Source organism: Lagopus muta, chromosome 7 (assembly GCF_023343835.1).
Source record: "Lagopus muta isolate bLagMut1 chromosome 7, bLagMut1 primary, whole genome shotgun sequence".
In the NCBI taxonomy this organism is placed as follows: Eukaryota; Metazoa; Chordata; class Aves; order Galliformes; family Phasianidae; genus Lagopus; species Lagopus muta.
In genome coordinates this window covers 43,383,992-43,409,076 of record NC_064439.1, presented here as the reverse complement: position 1 = coordinate 43,409,076, position 25,085 = coordinate 43,383,992, and the positions used below count along the sequence as shown (strand labels likewise).

The window sequence follows — 25,085 nt, the reverse complement described above, 5'->3', positions numbered from 1 at the left end:
TCCTCATAGTTAGAATGCAAGAACAGTTGCTCGAAGTGCTGCTGGAATCTTTGCTGATATACTTTATTATTTCATTTATTACAAAGCTAGTGAGTAGTAGGTATATATTTTCCTATTCTGGAAGAGTAAAAAGGATAATTTCATTTGAGGAGCAGGGTTTTAGTAGTCAGTTAACAAAAAGTACACTTGAATTTGGGTAAGTAGAATGAAAATATTTGTATGTATGAAATAGTTACTGCAATTTGACTACACTAATCCTCTGGATGCATGTGTAAGATACAGTGTCACATGAGACTTTAAAAATCTTCAAAATAATAAAACAGTAATAATCAAAATATTAAACATAGTTATATAAAACCTCTGGAAAGCAATTGACTTGTATTTCCTTAGGAAATTATTTTTGCCTTAAACTTAGCAGGCTCGTTTATAATACAATCAGTACAGGATAGGCAGAGAGAGGTAGAATCATTTGCACAAACTGATTGTGCAAGACATGGAATGGGCAGTTAGGAGGAGAACAAGGAAGAAAGCACACCCACAGAGTAACAGGGCTCTCTGCTTCACATGTAATCTCCCTCATACAGATCCAGATATTGATCATATTACACAGTCTCTTCTCATTTTCTTGTAGAAAATACTGTGACTGACATTTTCAATATTAAGTTAATTCTATCCTTCCCTTGGTCTGTAGAATGCAGTGCAAACTGTCTGGATGTGATTGCATTTATTTTAAAACTCATATAATATCAAACATGAAGAAGAAGAAAGAAGCATCTTCACAGCAGCGAGCATTTTGTTTTCGACTGTGTGGTTTCTCTAAGAACTGACTCCACGTGTGACTGATGCCTTCAGAAGGCTCTGTCCCCCACAACTCTGAACTGAGAGCAGATGAAGAGTCTCAGGAAGTAGATCAGCCTTGCCATCAGCCCCAGAGGCACAGAGCGCATTCTGAATGTGGTGAGATGGGGTTACTATGCACCTGGAAGAAAAGACGGACTGAACTTCCCACCCCATTCTATGCAACTTGGTCATACTGAGGCTATGCCAAGGCTGATGAGCTGCACTGCAGTGTTCTGATGCTGTTGGAGTTTCTGTAAAAAGACCAGGACACTGTTCACTGCACTGGGAGGGAGTCTCTTAGCAAAAGACAGATTCTATGGTGTTGGAGTTAAATAGCAGAAAAGAATCAGAGCTTGCTCCTAAACAACAAGAGCTCACCAAAATTGATGTGTGACTCCAGTGAAATGAGAGTTCACTGTGAAGTGAGACTTCACTTGCAATAAAGCTATTTGCATCATGGACATCAACTGGGGTTTGGTATTACAACTGCAACTGACAGCATTATACTGACAGCTTTGATCCTGCGCTGGTAAAGCCAACCATTCACTTAGCTTTTACATTAAATAATAAGCTTAAGTAATCCTAAAAGTTAAGAATAGTCCTGCAAAGTAACAAGCACAGCCACACAAAGGGAAGTTGGAAAGGTGGGAGTTAACTTTCTTTCTTCAATGTTTTCTCTCCCATCACTTATTATAAAGTGCCATGTAACAACATGTCTCTTTTGGCCTTTCCTTGCACCAGATTTGTCCTAGTTTGAGATATCAGCTTCCACAAGTGTGCGCAGCTGGTGTTCTATAGTTCTGTCTACAGGTAGGGAAGGATATTCAGGTACAAGGCCTGACCAGAGAAGCTGGTACAGATGCCTCACTCCTGAATTCGCAACATGGTGAAGGAATTTTATTTTTATTATTCATGGAGATGGTAAAATCCTATCTATTTCTGTCTTGTTACTCGTAGAGAATTCATCCTTATGAATTCCATATGATGATTCTTATCAGTATCCATTCAGGGAACCTCACTTCACTGGTAAGCCTGTCTTGCGTGCTACCTGAATCTTCTCTGCTTATCCTCTTGCTTTCCCCTTTCACTTCTCAAATTGGCAAATTATCCCCTCCCATAAGTGAAAACCCTTGATAACGCCTTAAAGGATAGAACACTTTCCATTCCTTGGTACTCAATATGGATTTTTTTGTTGTTGTTGTTCATGAATCCAGTAGAGGTAGGATTAAGTTGCAAGAAAGGGACACATTGCTTCAAGTGAAATGTATGAACGTCATATGTAAAAGCTGAAGTCTTTCAGCAACGTTGGTCTGACTGGTCTGCTGTGCTGTTTATTTCTCTGTTAGTTCTTGAAAGAATTATAGCTTGCAGTAAAGCTATTTACATCGAGTACATCATCTGGGGTTTGGTATTAAAACTGCAACTGAATCTATTCCCATTAATGTTTTTTAAAATAGACCATCAAATAGTTTAGAAGTAATGAAGTCATATCATACTTAGGATGTGCACAGGGTCACCATGAATAGTTGCTGTGGAAACCTTATCGTCTCTTCTAACTTAGCAGTAGAAAACCATAGAAATTGTAGATTGTTTTTTTGTTTTTTAATGTTCCATTTCACTTTCAAAGAAAAAGAAAATTTAATGATCTTTACCTAAGGCAGCATAATTAAAGGAAAGAGAATTCCTTACTTTTCTGCACCAGAGTTAGGAACAGGAGTTTGGGGCTGCACTTCAGATTGCACGCCAGGACCACTCCAGCTTCAATATTCTGACGTGAGCACATAAATTCATACAGACAGAAACAGCAAAATCCAAAGGGCTGAAATTTCCAGTGCAAGCTGCAGCAATTTGCTGTTCTGGAAACCAAGCCATCAAGCAATTGAGCTGTAACAACTTGATGGTTCATGCCCATGGAGCCCTATCTGAATGGGTTTGCATTCAGTGAGAATCCAGGCAACCACAGCTTGTCACACGCTGGGTAGTAGTAAATGTGCAGCATGTTGGTACTGACTCAAGGAAAACACACCCGCCCAGGAAGGCCACTTGCAACAGGCTGCCAGAAGTGGCCTTGCTGTTGCCCACATATATTTAAAGCACTCAACACCATTTTGAAAGTTTAGATTTGTTTTACTGTTAGAGTCCGTGCTCTTTCTCTCATGGGATGACCAGGCTGTCAGCTTCCTCTGCTTTGCCATAAAGGGACACGGGCATCTTTCTGGTCCTGGAGTTCTCTTCTCAGCCAGCAGCCAAAGTACCTGGACAGTCTCTTGTAAGGATGGTACAAGAAAACAGCTGAGGGTTTACAAAGCAGATGGCTGGAAAGAAAGAATGGTGTTACCAGAAAGCTCATTGAATTAAGACTTGGCTGCAGAGCATTCTAGTTCTGACACCACAGACTGCAATTGGAAAGTGAGAAAACATTCTCCATGCTAGACCCTCTTTCAGTACAAATCATCTATAATTGCTTTAATGACTTTACTAATGATGCACAGATATCTTATTTACACTATTTACTCAGCTTTCCTCATTACCCCATGGCCTACAGCATAGATGTCACTGAGGAGAACAATAATAATTGTCACCCGTAGGAAATCAAGCCATTTGAGTTGTGCAATTAGAGACCAGTCTCTTCCCTTCAATTCCAAGTTAATTAATAGATGTGGGTATTTTAGATTTTAAAATCACTGTGACTGTGTTTGTATACATTCACCAGGAACTTGCACAAGGAAGTGAAGCACATTACATAAATATTTGTCTGGAATGTCACACCCTGTTAGCTTTAGAGCTGAGCAGGAAAGGGGGACGTTGCAATTATTCCTGGTATACTGAATTGCTGTTCCAGTTTCCAAACTGGAAAGTTGGTTCTCTTATGAGTTATAGAAATGAGAAACTCCTGAAATCTGGTTTGCAGTAAGATGCTTAATTTTGACAGAGCTGAAGGAGGAACAAACCTTGCAGAGCTGTTTCTGGCCTTGGCACAATGATGCATTCGTGCCATGTCTGCAGCCCTCAACAAGGACTTAGCTAGGGTGAAATAACTGTTGTGATCTTGTCAGTCACGGTACCTGTAAAGCATGGAGGGAAAGTGCAACAGTTAATACAAGGTTCCAAGACAGAAAAACAGAGGAACCTCCTGTGGATCTGGAACAATCCCTGGACTATTTGCATAAAACCACACAATGACTTTGTCAGCTTGCAACAGATACATTCCTGTTCCAGTACATCCCATGCTATTTTAGGGATAAGTTAAGAAAGAATAATTTAATTACGTGTGTGAGAAAACACCAAGGAACAAACTGATTATACCAAATCCAGGGAGGGGAATTAGAGCATTCATGGGGTAAGCTCCTTGAAACAAGCATGATGTATTTTGTATGGGCTTATGCAGAGCACAGCTCAAAGCATACTGAGCATAATCAAAGCATGTGAGCAGTTGTGCAAGAAAATGGCAAACAATAATGGCATTGGATGTGCCAGCTTCTGACACATTTGCTTTGACTCAGTTCTTTCCAGCAAAGAGGTACGGGCAACCTTACGCAACCTTCTTTCAACCGCCATGGCTATTGCTGCTGTGTGTTCATCTCCAAACTTCAGCTTTGGGGACAGGAAAATAATTCAAGGAAAAAGCCATCACAGAAATATTTTTTTCTGTGACAATTTCTGTTTCAATATCTATTTCTGGTCAATGCTCATAATTCTCACAGTATGTGTTGCTGCCACAGCTGAGTAAATCTTTCTGGTCAGGGCCTCTAATTCATACAGTCTGTAAGCTGGCTCAGAAGTGTTGATAAACTAGACAGTGTTGTTTGCAAAAAGCTTGTCTTGGTGTCAGCAGGTGATCTGACTGTTCACCACACTCATTTATTCCTCAGCCATGTGGTAATAATTCTGAAAAGATGAATGTTATCAAAGTAGGGACTTAGATGTAAAATGGTTACGTTCAAGTTTCATAAATGTAAAACTACTTTATTCAGAACGTACTAAAATCTAAGAAGTTAATATGAAGTATTTTAATTTTGACTAATCTTGCTTGAGGGAATTCACTGTTTTTTGTACTGCCTAGGATTTTAAGACTCGTTACATTATTGCTGTGATTTTGCTTGTAAAATACAAGCAGGGGATTAGATAATGCATAATCTTTGCATCTGAGGGTAGTTTGTATAGAGTTATCATAAGGGGGGAAAAAAACCTCTGAAGAACACCACCTACATTTGGCAGCTTTAGCCCAAGGCAGTTGAGATGATGACAGATTCTAAACATTAATTTTTAATAAGTTCAAGTAATGAAATAGTTCCATTTCTTTGAATCAGAAGGATGTTTAATAGGTCTTTCTATGAAGAATAACCTACTTGACTGTAGTCTGGCTCTGAGCATCAAAGGTGGTAAAAGCTATGTCTAAAAGCAAATGAACAATTTTTGACACTGCTGGAGAATTTAACCAGGAAGCTAGACAGTCAGGGAAGGAGGTTTTAGACCTTTCTGTGTTGACCCAAAACTTCCCAGAGCCACCTGTTGATTCTGGTCCAAAGAAACAAAAGAGGCTAAAAGAAAATGCCTCTAAGCACAAGAGGAACAAGTCGAGCCAAAACCAATGCTGGCTCCTGTTTAAATAAACAGGATGTTTGAATCTGTGAAATGAAAGCTGACTTAGGATGAACATTCTCCTGGTGGCTAGACTCATGTGCTTCTTCTCATTCCTCTCCTGAGTACTGTGCAGATTTCTCTCTCTCTCTCTTTCCTTAATCTGTGGACATAGCAGCACAGAACCATACAAGAGATGGTGCCATACCGTCAGTGCTGCTTTGCACAGGATGCATGTTCAGCTCCCAGGAACTTCAGTATCCCCATCCCTGATGCTACTGCTTGTTGTTGAGCAAGGAGGATTTACTGCCTGAAAGGTGGGGCCAGCTGCAGTTAAGGATGGCTGTAGCACAACCAAGGATGAGGGACACTTGCCTTGTGTGTTTCAGCCACAGGCAAGAAGTATGTTCTTTACAGCAACCAGCGAACTCACTATGTCTTTCAAAGAGTTTTCCACTTGCAGAAATGTAAGAGCTGAGTCTTGTCTTCATGCATATGTATTTGCTGGCAGGCATAAGGGAGGAGCCTTCATTTCACTGCATGCATCGCTTTCCTTGGACAGCTTCAAGATTTCATTTAGACAGCCTGTATGAATGAGGAAATCTGCAGTAACATAGGTACTATCAGCACCACACTCTCTCCTGAGACTTTTCTTCCTGTTCTGATTATTTTCCTTAGCAATGATAGGAAGCTCATAGCACTTAACCACCATTTTTGTTGCTTTGCCAACCCTCTTGGTAGCTTCTATTTTAACTGACCACAACGGGGGAAAAAAAAAAGACATCTCCCACCACCACTCCCCCTCGCTACCCCCTGCTGGTCACAAGAAATCATTTTCCTGCATCAGTTACAGCATATCTGGGAACTGTGTTCCCAGTTTTGAGACTGTGGAATGCTTCAAAGCGTTGGCTTGCCTAAGTTCTGCTGCCAGTTCAATGGGCTAACTTCTTCAAGCTGTCTTCTTCACTAATTTATGTCCATAATCCTAATTCTGTCTTCTCCACTCTTTTCTTTTTCTCTTTTCACTTCCTCATTATGAGGCTCATGGGGCAGGGAATGAGGCTGTTGGCGTTTCTGAAGAAAAGTCATGGCAAAGTGCCGTATCAAAGCATACGCTGCACATATTATAGACTATTAGAAATGTGCCTATTATTCTCAGCTCTTTCACTTCTTTCCTATATAAAGTGATTTGTATTTATGAAGTTCTTTGAGACCATAAAGTAATAAATAGGTTACAATGACTTCCAGGGAATTACTATCAACTTACTGTTCGCTGCATCTTATGGAAACACTTTGAGGTCTTAACAGATCTATTGAAAGCAAGAGAAATTTAATTACTTATGACTTTATATTCTGCCTTGAGATAGCAATGGGCTGACATAAATTCATAATTGCTCCCTGTGGCGAACATGCGTCCTTCTAACAGGTACTCACACTTTCCAAACCTAATTTCCTTCTTTCAGCCTAAAAAACCCTACTTCTTTCACTAAGGCTGAGGAAACTCAGGAAGCAAACTTAGCAAGTTTAAGACCCTCATTTATTAGGAAGAAACATGCAATATCAGGAAAGTCAGAAATCTGGCCCTTGCCTCGCTGAGAGGAATACAGAGCAGAAAGCTGATTTTGCTTGTAAACGTGAAAAGATGATTTTACTCATTCTTGTCTTTTTTTTTCTTTCTTTTTTTTTAAAAAAAAGGTGATATCCACTAGAAAATACAGCTGATGCAGTGTTTTTTTCTGAAGTTAGACATCAAAAGCAGTTGGTGAAGACCAATAGGACATCCAATAAGAACGAGAAGCAGGCAAAGCGAGAAGCCCAGCATACAATCCAGAAGGCCACTCCAGTATTTCTTCCCTTACGCATGGATTTTCTCTTCCTCCTCTCTTAGTTACTCTCGCAGTAGTTAACAGCTGGTTTAAGTGTAGTATAAGTTAGTACCTACCCCATGCAGTAATGGGGCAAACTGAAAACATACTGATTGCTACAGCAGTGGGAACAGAAGAGCCTGTAGCCCAACACTTCATCTTCACTGCAGCAGAAATGTTACAGAGGAAGCTGTAAGATCTCTGTGTGTCTAATTATGTGAATGAAACATTATTCGTTATTCAACTCATAGTAGTTTATTAGCTTGAGTGTGCAAAACAGTTTCCTCTGTTTGATCTAGCAGTTGTATAATCATAAGCATTATATATAATTGATATTGATGGCTGATTCCAAACCATATTGTTATTTCAGTGATCCAGCTTAGAAATATGAGATTGGAGATGGATTTCTGCCCAGGTATTTTTTCAATTATTCAGAAATGCTCAGTGCTTGTTATTGATTACTATCCCAAACCAGGCCATGAGTGACCTTTATATTTAGTCAGTCCTGATTTGTTGCCATGTCATGTTGTTCATGAAAAACATTTCTTCTGAAGATGGTCGGTCTCCTTTCTTGCTCCTACTTAAAGAAGTAACAAGTTTTTGTCTGCTTGGAAAATACCCAAATACATACTTGTGTATGCTTTTGGGAAATACAAAATAGCTGATTCAGAAAATGTAAGTCTTTTTACAAATGCTTTGGAAATAGGAGTCGTTTGCCTTGCAGAGTTCTGTTTGTCTTGTGGCACCCATTTCACCAACATAGACACGTGTAGGTTAGCAGAGAACTAAATGTTTGATAAACCAGTTTATTTGTAATACCATGACATTAATGTAAACAAAAATATAATCCTAGACAACATTTTCCTTGAAAATCTGCCAAGATTTATTGAGTACATCTGTCTTGACAGAGCGCTTCAACTGAGATCAAATAAAAAGGTACCTTGCAGTGAACAGCTGCAGCTATTTTAAAATGAAGTTAAACAAGCATGAGAAACAAGGATGAAAAATAACACCAGGGGAAAAGTAATTAGTCCGATACAGTACAAGCTGCAGTGATACAAGGTGGATAAAAAGCAGTTTCACGTTACAGCAGTGACTCACTGATGGCTGGAATGAATGACCATGCCACACCTCCATTATTGCACACCACCTGGCCTCACGTTCAGCATGAGACACCTCTGCACGTGGCTGTGTGCAGCACCCACAGAGGTGTATGGAGCAGTACCGCGAGGCAGCTCCGATCTGCTGCTTCTGGCTAAGGAGCATTTTTGTTGTGCACAAGCCACCAATATTCATAGAATCATAGAACCACTTAATAGCTTAGCTGGAAGGGACCTTAAAGACCCTCCATTTCCAACCCCCTGCCATGGACAGGGTTGCCATTCACTGGATGAGGCTGCCCATGGCCCCATCCAGTCTGGCCTTGAGTACCCCCAGGGATGAGACACCATAGCTTCTCTGGGCAGCTTTGCCAGTGCCTCACCACCCCTTTCATAAAGGTTTTCCTCCTGACGTCTAGTCTAAATCTTTCCTTTCAGTTAGAGCTATTCCCCGTTGTCCTATCACTATCAGACCACATAAAAAGTCAGTTTCCCTTCTGATTACAAGCTCCCTTCAAGTACTGGAAGACCGCAATGATGTCTGCCTGGAGCCTTTTCTTCTCTAAGCTAAACAAGCACAGTTTCCTCACCCTTTCTTCCTAGGAGAGGTGCTCCAGCCTTCTGATCGTCTCCATGGCCCTCCTCTGGTCCCTTTGCAGCATCTCTGCATCCTGCCTGCACTGGGGGCTCCAGACCTGGACACAGTACTCCAGATGAGGCCTCACAAGGACTGAGCAGAAGAGGACAATCTCCTCCCTCGCCCTGATGGCCGCCCCTCTTTGGATGTGGCCCAGCATGCAGTCACCTTGAAGGCACGTTTGTGGTGGGATAACGCGGTTTGAGAGACCTTGGCACAGCCAGAATCACTGCTTGCCCATGGGCACGTGGAGCTCGAGGGAACCTTTAGTGGGGGACAACCAAAGGTGAATGGGTTGCACACCAAGCACATTTTTAGGAATGAGCACCAAGCATCTAAAACATTCAGACATAGAAAGGCAGAGTGATTCCGTTCTGTGATTCTGTTCCGCGGTGACTGGAACAGCCGCCGACAGTGATGCAGCACATTAACCCTCTCTGGCGCTGCGCGACTTTCTGGGCTCGTCCCAACTCCATTTCGTGCACTGGTGGCCTACATCCTGCGGCCGTCACTGACACCGGGACAGGCGCTCTTCGTCCTCGCGCCGCCACGGCTCCCCACAGCGAAACGAAGGGAGGCCGGGGGGCGAGCCGACCCCGAGACGGGCGCGAGGCGGGCGGCAGCGAGCAGCGCCCCGACCCTCCGGGCCCCCGCCTTCCCGGCTCGGCCCGCCCCGCGGCCGGCCCCTGCTCTCCGATTGGCCGCCGGCGCCCGGGCAGGTGCCGGTGAGCGGCGGGGGCGCAGCGGGAGCTGCCGTCGTCGGCACCGCAGCGGCAGGCGGCGGCGCGGGGAGGCGGCTGCGTGCTCGCGCCGCTGCGGAGCGGGGCTCTACGCGCTGAGCGACGGGGCGTGCTCGGCCGCCGCTGTGCCCCGAGCGCGGGGCGCCTGCCCCCCGCCTTCCTCCTGCGTCGGTGCGGCCGAGGCGAGGTGAGTGCTGCGGGCCGGGGGCGTCCCGCGGGACCGGGCCGCGCCGGGTCCGCACCTCTGGGGCCGCGCCGCGCCCGGCGCCGCGCTGCGGCCCTCCCTGAGGGCGGCGGTGCCCGGCCGCTGGCTCGGCGCGGGGCTGGGGCTGAGCGCGCCGCGGTTGTTCGCTGCGGCGCTTCCTCGCGGTGGCTTTAATGGGGTGTTTTACTCTTGATTAACTTCTCTGGGAGCGCCGGGGGTTTGGGGATAGCGCGTCCGCCTCCTCTGCCGCCTTTCTGCCAGCGCATCGCGGGGCTCCGCGCGTGTGATTCCTGCCTCAGTCACAGAAGCGCGCGTTTCGCTAGTATCAAGGTCAGTTTATCGTAAGTGCTGAGGAAAATACCATATGGCTCCGGCTGACTTTTCTTGGGAAGGCTAATTAAGCAGGGCTGTGCGGCGTGCTGCGCTTTGTGTTGTGCTGTAGCTTAACGCGAGCACAGCAGATCCCCAAACGCCTCAGAGCAGGTGTGCATCCCTGCCGGAGCGTTATCGAAATCCAGCAGTCCTTACTGACCGGCGGTGCCGTTTGCTTTGCGCCGACCGTCTCGCTGCTCTCTGCGTTCCTGGAGATGTGGGCAGCTGTCGTGCTGTGGCGCCTGGAGTTCTTCACAAGCGCAGCCGGGATTTGGCAGGGAAAGCTTTTACTCATTGCTCTGACAGCCCTTTTCTGAAAGGCTGGAGAGGGAAAGGAGGGAAGGGTTGATGCATTAGCAGGCGTTTTTCTGACTCAGGCTTGGGAGGTTTTCCTTTTGCTTCTTGGTTGTAGCGGTTAGCCGCGAACTGCACTGAAAGCACTGACTGTCCCTGCAGCTGACTGTCAGTGCTGGCCGCTTCCACTCTATTACACAGCTCTGTCACAGCATCTTTTGCTTAAGAAAGTTACCTTACGCCAGATCCCTCCAGCTGTGGTGTTATCCGTTAGCTGCTTAGGTACCGGTTTAAATCAGAGCACGTGCGCCATCCAAAAGGCATGCAGCAAATCTATAGCCCTCTTGTGGGATCTGTTAGGTAACTTAGTGCAGCGCCTAAGGCAGACGCAAACAGGAGGGCATCACTTCCACATCTGCGACGCACTGATTGCCTGTGGGAGCTCCCTGATGCCGGTACCCACCCTTATTACCCGCACGGCAGTGTGAGACTTCCTGAAGAGCTCTGCCCCCGTGCCAGGGCTTGCATCTGGAAACGGCTTCTGGTGTGTGTGACACAGTGCTGCCCTCCCAGACGTGCTGCTTAACAGGCTGCCCTCATCCTGCCCAGCGCTGCCTAGCATGGATCCCAGTCACGCTCCACAGCAAAACCAAAGCTGAAACTTCTGTTAATTCGCCTAAGTTTGTTTCCCGTTTCCACCCTAACCTGATGAGTGGAGCTGAACGCACTGCATTGCTAAACCAGATTTTGGGATTGTATAGGGTGTACCCATGTGCATGAACGTGGTAGGGGTTCATCTTTTTCACTCTGTAATTGCAGCAAACAGACCACTTGAAGAACTTGTACGCAAAGAAAAAAATCCTCAAATTATGCATGGGTGATGCTGAAGAAAGGCTGCATGTCCCAAATGTGCTATTGTTCATTAATAGTACAACTGCTTGAAAATGGGACTCCTTTGTGTTGCTGCCAACATTGATATGACCTATTGTCAGACCAGAAGCTGCTGTTTGGCAGTGTAAACTACCCTAACTTGCCCTTGGAGAGCTGGGTAAGTTGAAAGGAAGTAGTCAAACAGATCCATGAGAGCTGTAGGGACTTTTTTGTTCTTTGGGGAAAACCATTATTTGAGTGGCCTAACTCAACCTTCTGTGGAATGTTTTATTTGCTTTTTAGGTCCTGGTAGGTTAATTACTAGATGGATATATAGAGATAATAAATACATCTGGCTTATTGTGAGCCACTGACAGGCAGAAAATAAGCTACCTCCAACCCTAAGTTTGTTATATTTGGAGATTTGGAGCAGTGTACATTCAGACGAAGCTCCTTGTATTTGTGCTAGAAAAGAGATGAGTGCTATATTTCAGCATGGAGCAAAGCACACTGTACTGTTGTTCAAGTTGTCAAAGGAACTTGGCCCATATACAGTATGAGCTGGATATTTTGTAGAAGAGCGAAGTAAGATTTCAAGCCACGACTAGGTCTCAGTTTGCCTTCATGTGTGATACCCACTCTATTAAGATCCATCACTTATGTGGTAAATGATTAGTGATAACAACCTGTTTGCAGTTTAAACTTCAGTAGAAATTGGTGCTACCAGCTTTTTTTTTAATTATTTTTTTATTTTTAAGAATGCTTATTGAAAAATACTGCATTTCCAGAAAATAAATGAATGAACATAATAGTGGAAAGCAGCAGTGAATCACTGAACAATGCTGGCATGGTGTGAGTAAAGTATAAGGATTGCAAAGGTTGGACTGGTCAGAAGTTATTGTCAGTGTTGTTGCAAGCACAGGTTTTTAGATCTTACAGATACTGTTCTAGGAACAGGAGCACATTGATGCATATTGGCCCAGAAATTTAAATTTCAACAGCAAAGCAATTCAAGGTTATTTTTTTTTCCTATTATTAAACAATGTTATGCTAACAAAAGCCTTCATCTTGCGGGATTTTATTGTCTTGCTACTCTCCGAGAAGATTAAAGTAGAAACCTCCTTCTGCTTCCTCTTAGTTTCTTTCATGACCATCAACAGGTAAATAAAAACTAATTCTAGTATTTGCTATTCAAATTACTGCAGTTATATCTATCTCCTGGTTGTTTTAAGGTAAAGCACTGCAATAGGAAATAAATCTTGGGTTGTCCAGGGCAAAGTACGCCTTCAAATAACGTATTGCTTGCTAAAGTGGAGGAACAAAGCACTGCGGAGATCAATCTTTTGGGTGAGATGTTTTAGATGGCATTGTCTCAAGTTGACTCACGGCGATCAATTAAGTGGCTTTCCTGAGTTATGCTGATGCAGGCTTGCCCTACCTGCTGAAATCCCAAGCTCCAATTCTACTGGGCAGCAGTTCCAGGAATCTTCACTTTCTGGACTCTTCCCTGCAATGTGTGCTGCTTATTGATGGAGAAGAATAAGCAGATGAGTGATTTCATGTAGCCATAATTTTCTGGACCAAGTCTGTCTAAAGGGTGTTGAGGGAGCTTAATATAGAAAATTGATTGCAGTAGCTTGTGATTGCGATCTGTAGGGTCTTGTTCAAAGGCTGCTGAAGTCCATGGCGTTCCCACTGGTTTGAATGAGTTTTGAAGCCAGAAAACAGCCTGAAGTCTTTGTGTGCTTTTCTTTTTTGATAACAAAACAGTTCCTTACCCAATACCCTCACCCCATAGAATGGTGTGTGGATCTGTCATTGTAAACTGAGTCTCAGGTCTTGGAGGAAGTTTGTACGTAATCTGTTTTCCTTCTAGAAAGGAAAGCAAGCAAAACATGGTAACAATTTGAGGAGTGAATCTTCTGTTTTTGCAAATGAATGCCTTATCTCTTCTGAAACTAATACTAGAAGGGCTTCTTTGCTTATTGGATGTTACCTTTAACACAGAAGGACTTTTAGCATGATTTTCTTCTGTCCCTTTTTGGGCTGCATGTTCCGTCAGAAAGTGCTGATTTTTACCATTATTGCTAATTGCTGTGGCATGGAGAGTTAGCATATGGTTCAAGTGCTCTTGGCTGAGATATAGCTAATACTGGCTTGGGATACCTCAGTGTGTGCATTATTCTAATTATTGGTTATCTTGCAAGGAGTTATCTCATTTTTTCCCATAAGAGAGCAGATCCCTGCACACCTCACTTCTTGTCCCCCACACTGCTTGGTGTACCTTGCCTAGGATGCCAAATCTTAGAAACTGTTGCAAGAGCTTTGGGGAAGATTCTAAAGGATTTACCCTGGTGGTGTTGGTTTCTACCATCTATTTTGGATTCAATCTAAAAGGCAGCATGGAAGTTTGTGTGTTGTTCTATGCAAGCATAGAAGTCACTGAGTCCCAAACAAGAAGAAACCAACTCAGCTCTAGGGGAAGATCAACCTGATTGTTCTCCCTTTTTTCTTCTGATGTTTAATAATGAGGCTTCAGATTCTTGTTCCATGTTTGTAGTTAGTATTGCAGATTAAAGAGGACAGTCAATGGAGGAAGTGGTGTAGACTTGATCATGAGTAGAACCCAAGTGGTCTGCACCTCCTCCATGGAAATGCACCTGCTGTGTAGCTGTGGTAGGTGAAAAATACCTAAAATTCTGCTTTCAATTGAAAAGTTGCCTCAGTGTTGTATTGAGGTCCATAGGACCTGTGAAGGATATTCAATACCTAAAAATTAGGGAAAGGTACTGTACCAAAATGGGAACTGAAGTTGTCTTTCAATCTAAAAAGCTGATGTTGTTGATCATGGAGATCCATCAAAGGAGGATGCTCTTTCAGCGTGCTGCTAATGCTGCTCACAACTTTGAGAGTGGGCCCTGTTGAAGGGAATTGCATTAAAAAAAAATATGTATATTTATATATATATTGGTTACACAGTTGTCCTAGCTATGTCCTGAAGATGGTGGCTTAACAATCAAGTTGACTAAGTGATGGTTACTGTGAGACCCAATAAGAATCAGGAACAAAGGTATCTGGATGACTCTCTAAGTGTTCAAGAAGATGAACTGCTCCGGTTCCCTTATCTAAAGGAGCAGGGAGGGTGCTGCAGTTTGGAGCCAAATACAGGTGAGCCAGAAGTCACGACTTGACAGTGAAGTCAGACTCCAGAAAATGCCTAACTTGGTTTTATGCTTGAATGCAAATGTTTTTGTTCGTATAAACTTGTGAAGTTCAGGCTTATGTTTATTGTTGGGATCTCAGGTTGGCTCTATGTTGTTCCATGCTGATATTGAAAGGTAATCAAGCTCGTATTCAACCCAGTGCCTCTTCTTCCCTACAACTGACAGATAACCCAAGCCCTCAGTTTGATTTTCAGAGGCTTTTTACAGCTTTGTCTGTATTTTACTCCCGTTTTATGTCTCTTAAGAAATGTTTACCTGAAAAATTCCAAAACAACCTGCTTCTGAAACCCTTTTTCCATTCATGATGCATAAGTTATGTGTCAACCAACTGCAGCTCATTACCAAGTCTCGGTGAGTTGGGACATGTGGCTTTACAGATGTCACTTTTTCTCTTGTATCCCTTATGATTCTTGTTTGCTCTAGCATAAATCAGGGCTAGAAACAGTTCACAGGTGTCAGGTTGAATGCAGAAGGCACAGTCTTATGACGCATTTGTGCTTTTTTTATGCTGTTCATTTACTTGCTAATCTGTAAAATGCAGTAATTTGCAGTGGATCTTCCTGTTAGTGGTTTGAATTAGCAGTGATTCACTGTATTAAATTTGTTTTCACATCTGGTGCTACTTAGACAAGGCAGTCTTAATGTGGCAACTACTGTTGGAAGCATTTCCTTACCTCCAGAAGTCCAAGTTTCTGATTCTGTGTTCTGCTCCCACAGAAATGTTGTCACAATCAAATGTATGTTCTTGGATCAAATGTAGGGGTATTCGGATGGGTGATATTTAGTAAAAAGGGTGTAGGGTGTCAGTTAATACACCGTATGGTGTGGAGGCAAAATCCTTTTTATTATGTAGAGTGTGCCTGTGGTATGTTTATATACTGGTTGGTGTAGATTTTTTTGATAGCAATCAAACAATACATTCAGCTGTTTGCTTTTGTAGCTTGTATTGCTTGATCACAGTATGGCTTTCAAGTTATGATGAGAAGCTTAAAAAATTTTCATAATCATTTTCGTCTTTAATGAAATGCAAAATTAAGTTCCTACGCAGTGGTGAAATACGGTGCTTCCAGATGGCTTGAGATATTCCAAAAACTTTTCTTTTTGTGTCCATGTTACCTTCTGGAAGCTAAAGGTACAAATTGCTTGGATGAGAGGTCTTATCACTGCTTTATACAATAGTGATGCTTTGGTATCTTGGCTTTGGGAGAATTATCTCAGTGGATCTAAGTTTTCTTGGCTAGTTTGTTGAATCTTATCTGTGGTATGCTGCTATGTATCTACTCTTTCAAATAGTGATCACTGTGGTACTGGAGGAGGACGTTTTTCGTTACATGATGCTCAGCAGCTCGCATGGTGTTGGACCTTATCTGCCATCCTTCATGCCTTACAAAAAAAATGGGAGATCCTGACTTATTCTCTAACATGCTTTTCCTTGTGTATGAATTCTTTATTTCCTTCTGCAGAGTTAGAAAGCAATGTGGAAAATGCTTCTTAACCTTGACAAAGGAGATAGATAGTTTGCCACAGGGCAGGAGAGAGATTCTTGAGCCTTCCTGGGCTCAGCTGAGCTTGAGCCCTTTTCTAAGTACTCCTGTCTTCTCTGTCTGCCTTTTACAATGAGATGTGAGCTGCCATGGATCTTTTGAAGGAACAGAGGAGGAGCTGCTGTTTCTTCCATCTCCCTGTGGGCTTCCATCTGACTACAGGGCTGATGTTTGGAGCTGGGGCTGACAGAAGTGCTGGGAGAAGGCTGAGGCCTGTGCAGCCCAGCTGGGCAAATCATGGAATGACAACATGGCTTAGGTTGGAGGAGGGGATCTTAAAGTTAATCCATTTCCAAGCTTCTGCCGTGGGCAGGGCTGCTGCCCGCCAGATCAGGCTGCCAAAGGTCCAGTTCAACCAGGCCTTGAGTGCCTCCAGGGATGGGGTACCCACAGCTTCTCTGGGAAAGCTGTTCCAGTGCCTTACCACCCTCTGAGTAAAGAAATTCTTCCTGACATCTAACCTAAATCTCTCCTCTTTTGTTTTAAAGCTGTTTTCCCTTGTCCTGTCACTGTGAGACCATGTAAAACGTCAGTTCCCCTCCTGCATGTAAGCTACTTTCAAGTACTGGAAGGCTGCAGTGAGGTCTTTGTGTTTCTGTGTGCTGTTTGCCTGAGTTTCGATGGGCAAAAGAAGGAAGGAAAGCCCTGCTGGCTCTTTGCTGCTCTCTGTTCGTCACTTGCATGGCCCAGCTCCATGTTTTGGTTTCTCTCTGACCTGTGATGATTCACTTGGTGCTCATTGACAACCCGTCACAGTAATGAGCTGCACTTTGTGCTTTGGATGGAAGGCACGTGGAGGAGAGGCCAGGCATCCACGGTACGATCACATCTCAGCACGTTACTGCTCTAGTTTTGTCTTTCTTGCCAAGCTGTCTTCCTCACTCTGGCAGAAGTAATCATCAGTCTCTCACAGTCAGAGTGCTGTCAGACTGATCGTCTCCTTCATAATGCAGTTGCTGCTGACTAGAGAAAATAGAACATGGTTTGTCTAAATCCAACTCAAATAGTAGGAGATGAGACTCCTGTATACTCTCATTTTACATCAATTAGGAAATCAATTATAATGAAACACGTGCTATAAGTTTATATTGGGAGACCTGTGATCCTTAGTTTACTTCACAGTCACCAGATTCTGGATCAGCCTTTCTTTTAGGAGTTTGCTGTTGACGGTGAAGAGGTGGTTCTGGTTAACGAGTTTGGCTTTTATAGCACATTTTGAATTCCCACTAGGGCTTATGCTTGTGTGTCAGCTGTAGGCTTGGTACATAAGTATAAAGTGATCATAATCTCATGGAATCGCAGAATGGTTGAAGTTGGAAGAGACCTCTGGAGGTCATCTGGTCCAATCCCCTGCTCAAATAGGGATTTGGGAAAGTGGATTTCAGTTTTTTGTTTTTTACATATGGCTACATATCCCTTTTATTTTGTCAAATGTAAGTGACAGAATTGAAGTTTTCCAATGTAATCTTTTGCCTTTATCCTGTAAAAAGAACACTTGATGTGGAACTCCTGGAGCGAGTCCAGAGGAGGGCCGCTGAGATGATCAGAGGGCTGGAGCACCTCTCCTATGAGGAAAGGTTGAGGAAACTGTGCTTGTTTAGCTTGGAGAAGAGAAGGCTCCAGGAAGACCTCATTGTGGCCTTCCAGTACTTTAACTTCAAGTGATAAAATAAAGGGGGAATGCTTCTTCCAGAAGGGACTGAATAAATTTTGTTTTGAACCTGCAGTTTCACCCCACCTTCAGTTCAGCAAACCTAATGCTGCTCAGAAACTTGCAAGCTCTTCAGTTTTCTGACCTAAGATGACTGTGAGTCTGAGAGGAGGATCATTTTCTGCTTTGGTTGTAGACCAGGAAATATGTGCAGTAAATCTCAGTTAAAATTGGCTTGGGCTTAGTGAGCAATAAGCTCTTTCATGAGGTCTTGTTCTATGTCTGATTTGAAGATATTGCATACCAGGTGTAAGTCCTCATGTCAGAGGCAGCTGGACTGTGATTTTTCATTGGAAGAGGAGGTTTTGTATTTCCCACGAGTTTATTTTCCCTCTTGTTGTTTTGGGAATCCATTTTATTTCCAGTGAAAAGGGAAGAATATCCTTGGTGTTGCTTATTGCAGCATGTGGACTTCACACTGGAATTCTTAAAATAAATAAATAAATCAAGAAATTCTTTAAATGATTTATTTTGGATAAGGTCTGTGTTGCTCAACTGTCTTGAGATGATTCTCTCTGCACTTGGGATTTAGTTTTGTCAGCAAGTAAGGTGTGTGCCATCATATACTTCAGATATTACCTATTGTGTGGCATTTGAATTGGAAAAACAATGTGGCAATGTGATTATTTCTTTGGGACATTCATGAAACAACTTTTTCTTTAAGTATGGAATACAGTGAAGGAGCTCTGCACTGGAGGAAGGCCTTGTCTTTCACCTTGTATGTGTTAAAAGGGCAAAATCTTCACTGTAGGGTTAGATAAAGAATTTCTTATGGTGCTAGAAGACTTCTGCAAAAGCTGGTATAATGCCCAGCTATAACTGCAGGACACTGAGCAGGATTATGTAGGTCATAACATAGGTTGTGTGGGTCTGCTGGCAGTAAGGCTCATAAAGACGACTTATTTGGTGTCACAACAAAAGATGTAATTGCTAGCAGTTGTTTTTTTTTCTTCTCAGCTTTCTACTTGGGAAATACTGGAAATGGTGCAGTAGCTGTGCAAGGTGGAAAAGCTCTACTGTTGAGTCTGGTGCTTCTAAAGCTGAGAACAGGCGAAGGGAAGGTGTGAAACACTTCAGCTGCAAGTAGCTGCGTTGAAAGAATATGACTCTTTCTCTATCCCATTTCATTAGTGCATAGGAGTAGTATTTCAAAGCCAAAACTGTAGAGCGTTGTGGAATTGTGTGATACCACAATGGCAACTTGTGCCAAAGTGAGAAGACATGTAGAACTTTCTTATCTGCCTCGACAAAGGTGTTGGTGGGATTTCTTCCTGATGTGCACTTGATAGACCCGCAGTGCATCTCTCCTTCAGGCTGAGCAGTCCTACTGCTCTGGCCTTGCCTTGCTTGAAGGATCCTCCAACCCTTCTTCATCTCTGTAGCCCTGCCTATGAAGAGTTTGCCCAGGAAGTTTTTGCCTGGTTTCTACTGGTGGACTGGGAGTAGATATAGGACTTTCAGTGCAGCCTTCCTAGTGAGGCTTTCACTGCAGCATCAAACTCTGATACATATTTGTTGTACAATACTCAGTGTGACCATTTGCATAACATACTTTGCATTGGAGCTCTGTGTCAAGCGTAGGATCTGTTTAAAGTGGTACTTAAAGGGAAAAAAAAATAAAAAAGTTTGGGTTTTTCCTCCCACCCTCATGTAATGCTAATCTTCTGCTGAGGCTGCAAGTGCAAGCAGCTTAGGTTTCATGTGAGTGACTGGGAAATGTACTGCTCATCCTCTTTCTTCTGTTGGTGCTCTTGTCTGCTATAAAGTGCAGAAACGTTGCTGGCAGTTCTTGAGAAGCATTTCATTTTGTCAGTTGTTTCTGTTTCTTTTTGTGTGTGTTTGTTTTTTTTAAACTGTTAAATTCAATAATTTTTTCAATATGGAAGTTTTAATTAGATTTAGACCAGGCTGTAAGTAGTATTAAGATTAGTGTATTATTCAAACAATACCCATTTCATATTATAAGCCTAAGCTTTCCTGTTACAATGTGTTGATTTGTTGAGAAAAAGTTTTCTAAGGAATTACATCAGTCACTGATGTCTCTGAGAGCTTAAATTTCACATTCAGTTTGATATTTAGTAAAGAAGTGTTAGGAATGAAGGCAAACTGCCTTGTGTAAGTTATTTCAGCTAAGGATGGAAGTTATTTTAGGCTGGTAAAATGTTTTGGTGTCTTTTTTTTCTTCTTTTTTTTTTCCACGCTGCTCCTTCTCTAGAGAATTTGCTGTTGTATATTTCCAGTGTGCTTAATGTGGATCTACTGAAAAAAGACATTTAAGCACTGTTTATAAATATTTATATACTGCTCTGATACTCCCAGATCAGAGGTGATTTAGGAAAGTGAAGAAAAATGATTTCCTGAGGGAAAACAAAACCAAACCCAATTTCCTTGGAGGTTAATAGGATATTGGAATACAGACAGTGAGTTCCCAGTGTTTTTATTTTCATGGTTTGGTTTACATACAGTATCTGGTGACTCTAAAAGTGAATAGACATGAATTCTTTGCCAGCCCACAAAAGGTAGGGGGCTGCCCACATAGCCCAGGATTTAGGGTAAATTTCCCCCTTCTAATGTACGCTCACAGTCAGCAGCTGAATTGAAGGGATGTACAGGAAGCACACAGTTTGTGTATGCTGCAGTACTGTCTGGAACCCTTCGTGCCAAGTAGTATTTATCTCCTTGATACAGTATAAGAACTTCTGCTTGTCCCTAATTATTATATACGTTGTGAGGAGCTCATAACAGACTTTCCAAAATGATGTACTCTTTCTGAAACTGTAACTTAATGTGGTGAGGGGCAGCTTTGTGATTGCCCAAATAACTCTATAAATCAAATTGTAGAAATTAATACTGATAGCTGAGTTTACTAACATTAGGCACAATTAATAAGGTCATGAGGAAACAACTCAGAACAGAGCGGCTATTAATGAAGTAAAGGTACTGTGTTCCTTCAGCTCAGACTTTATAGTGCCTTCAGTTTGCATGGAAACTTTGCTACTTTTCTTTTTTCTCTCCATTGCCTTTTACAGGAAGGGGAAGTAATGATGTTGTGGTAGTAGTGACTTCCCAGTTATTCTGGGAAATGCATTTGAAATGTATATGCTCACTTTTTTGAAGACATCTTAAAATAATTCCTGATCCTTAGTTGCTAGTAGAAACCATTTGTGGTTATTATTAAAAACAAAACAAAACAAGTTCTTGGTTCATGCACAGTCTCGGAGGTCACATTTTGCAAACCACTGGCATAAAATCTCAAGGAATTCCTAAACCTCGCTTCAGTTTAGTAATTTTAATGCATTTCTTGTGGAGGACAACATTGCAGTCTTCCCTCAACATTTCATACCACAAACACTTACCTTTTACATTTCTTCCCAAAACTGAAGGCAATTGCCTTCGATGCATATAACTTGAAAAATTTCTTCTCCAATATAGATGATAAATGTTTTCTCTTTGTTGAAGAGATGTGATTTCAGCTCGTGGGGAAAAGTAAAAGTTCTTTCAATGTATTTCACTTTATTTTTTTTTTTACTGTTTCTGATTTCAGGTATTCCTTCATAACTGTTCGTATCCAGGACACAGTGTACAATGGGCAGAAAACTGGATCTTTCTGGCTTGACTGATGAAGAAGCAGAGCATGTGCTTCAGGTGGTTCAGCGAGATTTCAGCCTTCGTAAGAAAGAAGAAGAAAGGCTGAGGTAAGATTAAAAACACTGTTGAAAACATTGGTGTTTTTGGATCACTGCAAGCTGGTTTTGGGGAAGCTGAGAAACAAAGATGCTTTGGTTTGTTGTCTGGGTATACTTTGAATAACTGGGCTGATATCAGAGGTCCGCAGTTTGACCTGTAGTTGTTAAGGATGTAACTTCTGTGGGGGAAAAAACAAAAGGCTTGGTTGTGCTCTAACAGCTGTTTGACTGCCAGAAATAGCAGAGTTAAGCTACTACACCAATATTTACCTGGGAAGTTGCTGAACCAATCAGTGAGCAATAGCTCGGAGCAGTCTATGTACTATTAAATTTCAACCAGGTTGGAAGATGCTCACTGCCTCATAAAGCAGTGTTCTGTTCCTTTGTTCTGAGTGGGCATGGCACAACTTCGTGCTCAAGGATATCTGACTGTGGGGGAGCCAAGGACACCCCAGACGAAGCTCACACAGCCCCAGTCAACACACTTCACACACATTACTCCTCCTGACTACATGCAGCTCCTGTTTGCAAAGAAAGGAAGAGTAGAGATGACCACGTCTGTGCAATTTTGTGGTGTTCTGTGCATTAATAATCATTCCTTCAGAGAGGCAGTAAACATCCTACCTTCTTCACATAGATCCAATTATTGCATAGTAATTTGTTGATGCGTTTAGTCTGTCCAGGCCTAATCCACAGGAATAGTCTCTTAATCTCTGTATGTCTAAGTAGTGGTTGCCTTGAATGTGACCATCAACTTCTGTTCATGTTAAGAAAATTATTTGTTTTCTATAGTTGAAGTTCATAGTTGTCTGTCCTTTATTCAGATACATTGTCTACATGTTGATATCTGAAGATGAAGAAGCTCTATCCATTTCTTTCCCCAGAATAAGCACTGACACACTATCCATTGTGTTCAGAAGCTTTGTGTTCAGGTTACTGACAAAAAAATGATTGCAAGCAGAAACAACCCAGAATAAAGCAAATGAGACTAGTTGTGAGGTAGCTTTCTCAGCCCTGGGGCTTCTGTATGTGACAAGGAGGGCTAATGGCAGAGGCATGAATTCATAAATGCACTACTTTTCTTGTAGCTTCAGTTATGTTTCCTTGAATTCTTATTTTTTTAATACTTCCTTTAAACACTTTTTTTTTCCTCCATCCAGGATAGTCTGAAGTCCCTATTTATAGTTAGCAAATGCACATTTCCTTACACCACTATCACAGATATGTTTCTTTATCATTTGGCACCCAGCTGAAGTCAGCAAAGCAAAAATGCATTTAGTTTCATATTTAAGTTCAGTGGGGAGCTGAGCAGATTCCCTTCTTTGTCACATATTTTCTGTTAATAGTTTCTGAAACTATTTGGAGCATCAGGAACAAGAAAGGAGACTTGCAGCATAGGCCTCATTAATTCTTTGCATGCAATGCAGGTTCTTGCTTGGATTGTTCTTCTTCAGGGGGAAAAAAGACTAGAGGAGGATGGTACACAGAAGTGTTTATCTTTTTTGACATTGGTTGTACTGATCATTTTTTTGGTTACCCTTCACAACAAAGCCAGGAGGGGTTATAGACAGAGCTTAAGAAGGGTGGATAGAGGGGCTTTTTCTGACTCATTTGTGTGGCTGGATTTATTCTACCAGGTAAGCACACCACAGTTAGCAAGTTCTGGGCATGTTGCCTGTTCTGTACAACCAGATCTTACAGCAAGGAGGAAGCGGAAAGATGATGTAGGGTGCTCATGGAAAATTGATCAGAAAGATTTTACTCTTCTAGCCCGAGATGAAAACTTCAGTAAGATGCTACAAGAACTGAAGTTTGTCTTAGCTCCTGATGGATGTTCTTATGGTAGAAAAGTGGCAACTGTTTCAGAGCTAATGTACCAGTGTTTTTTACAGTATTGCAATTGGTTGCACGTTAAATTAGTTTCACACATTTCTCTAAACAAAATGACATAATGAATGTGTGGAGAAAAGTTCTATATTTTTGTCTGGATAGTTCCATAGATCTGTTTCAAATAAAATGTGTGACCTTAAACAATAGATAGCAGTTCAACTGCTGGCAAAATTTGACTTGATGTATCTTTTGAGAAGGGTTGTAACACTACGAGCCACCAGTTTTAAGTTTGGGGGGAGTCAAAGGCCCTTACTATTTTCTTTTTTTCCAATATTTTAGGGTAGAACTTGTGTGCATCCTGTTCTCTTCCCAGTAATATAGTTTTGTCGTATTTTACATGGGTGCTATGTAAATACTAAAGTGAAATGTAACACATCTAAGAAGCCATACTGATCATCTGCATTTTTTTTTTTTAATGCAAAGCTGTGTTGAGTCTCTCTACAGTGAGGAATTTTAGCAGCAGTTCTCAAGCTTATATCTTTCTTCCCACTTATCAGACAGGCTCTTGTATGTTTTGTGAGAAATCAGTTGGGTAAAAATAGTAAGCTAACAGTAAGATAACTGTATATAAATAGCTAGCGATTAGTGTGGTTGATTTGTCATGCTTTGCTGCTCCCTGTCAGTGCAGTTTCCTTTTCTTTCTTTTTTTTTTGCTATGGCTCTGTCTGATATCAGATTAATAATATTTACTGTTCTTTCTTGCTTGTTCACCCATAATCTTTCTATTTTGATTGTGTTGGTTCTGTTCTTTGGCAGTAGTGTTATATTTTTATTTATTCCAGTGTTGGTATAATCATCCAGAGCCATTTAGGCTAAAATTACAGCACTGACTTCTAAATAAGCAGTCTTAGTTCTCTGTGAACCAATTGACGCAGATAAACAAGGAAGGTCTGGCATAAATAGGAAGATGATTAGTTTGAGTTGCTTAGCAAGTACTCTGAGCATTGGGCTGTGATGGTACAGCCTTGTGTACTTCACCTCTGTTATACAAACTACTCAGGCTGTCTGTTGGCTGTTGGGATATTAGTTACTGGAGATTCCTTTTAGGGTAAACTTACTGGACACACTACTGGTTTGTTTTCTCCTGGACAATCTGTTTTTAGTCTTTAATTTCAGACTTTGCATTCCTGCAGTTTGTCAGTCAAGGGGAAGATTGGACTGTTCTGAGGTTTGGATTTCTCATGTTTCTTTGTAATTTTTGTGTTATGTCTGCACTTTGCTTTTTTTAATAGAGACAGTAGAGGAGAACTTACAAGGATCTGTAAGGCTGAGTGTTTATTTGTGAGATAGGCCTCTTTGCACAAATAGATGTGTAAAAGAGATTGCCACCTTTCATTTGTTGCCATTTACTGTCGGTGTATTCAGTCTTCAGGATCATGGAAGTGTGTATTGGTCTTCTCCCTTGTCACAAAACACGTTTCTCCTTTGGTTTTGTCTTTACAGGTTGTGTTATATTTGTTATAAATGTGCTGTCTGGTTGTTTCAGATTAGGACTGCTGTGAAGCAAGTAAGATTAGGTAAGTTTT

At 42.1% G+C, this 25,085-nt stretch overlaps 1 protein-coding gene across 2 annotated transcripts in view; it reads left to right on the top strand.

Moving 5' to 3' along the window:
• The window catches only part of LOC125696427 (myosin VIIA and Rab interacting protein), a 332,017-nt gene that overhangs the window by 132,120 nt on the left and 174,812 nt on the right, over nucleotides 1-25,085 (top strand). Inside the window, exons 1-2 of one of the 2 annotated variants that reach the window (XM_048952070.1) lie at nucleotides 9,811-9,950; nucleotides 21,528-21,678. In XM_048952070.1, the coding sequence (XP_048808027.1) occupies nucleotides 21,569-21,678 (110 nt within the window). In that variant the 5' untranslated portion in view covers nucleotides 9,811-9,950; nucleotides 21,528-21,568. Of the gene's footprint in view, nucleotides 1-9,810; nucleotides 9,951-21,527; nucleotides 21,679-25,085 lie in introns of those variants that run through there. The other variant, XM_048952071.1, reaches the window with a different exon arrangement.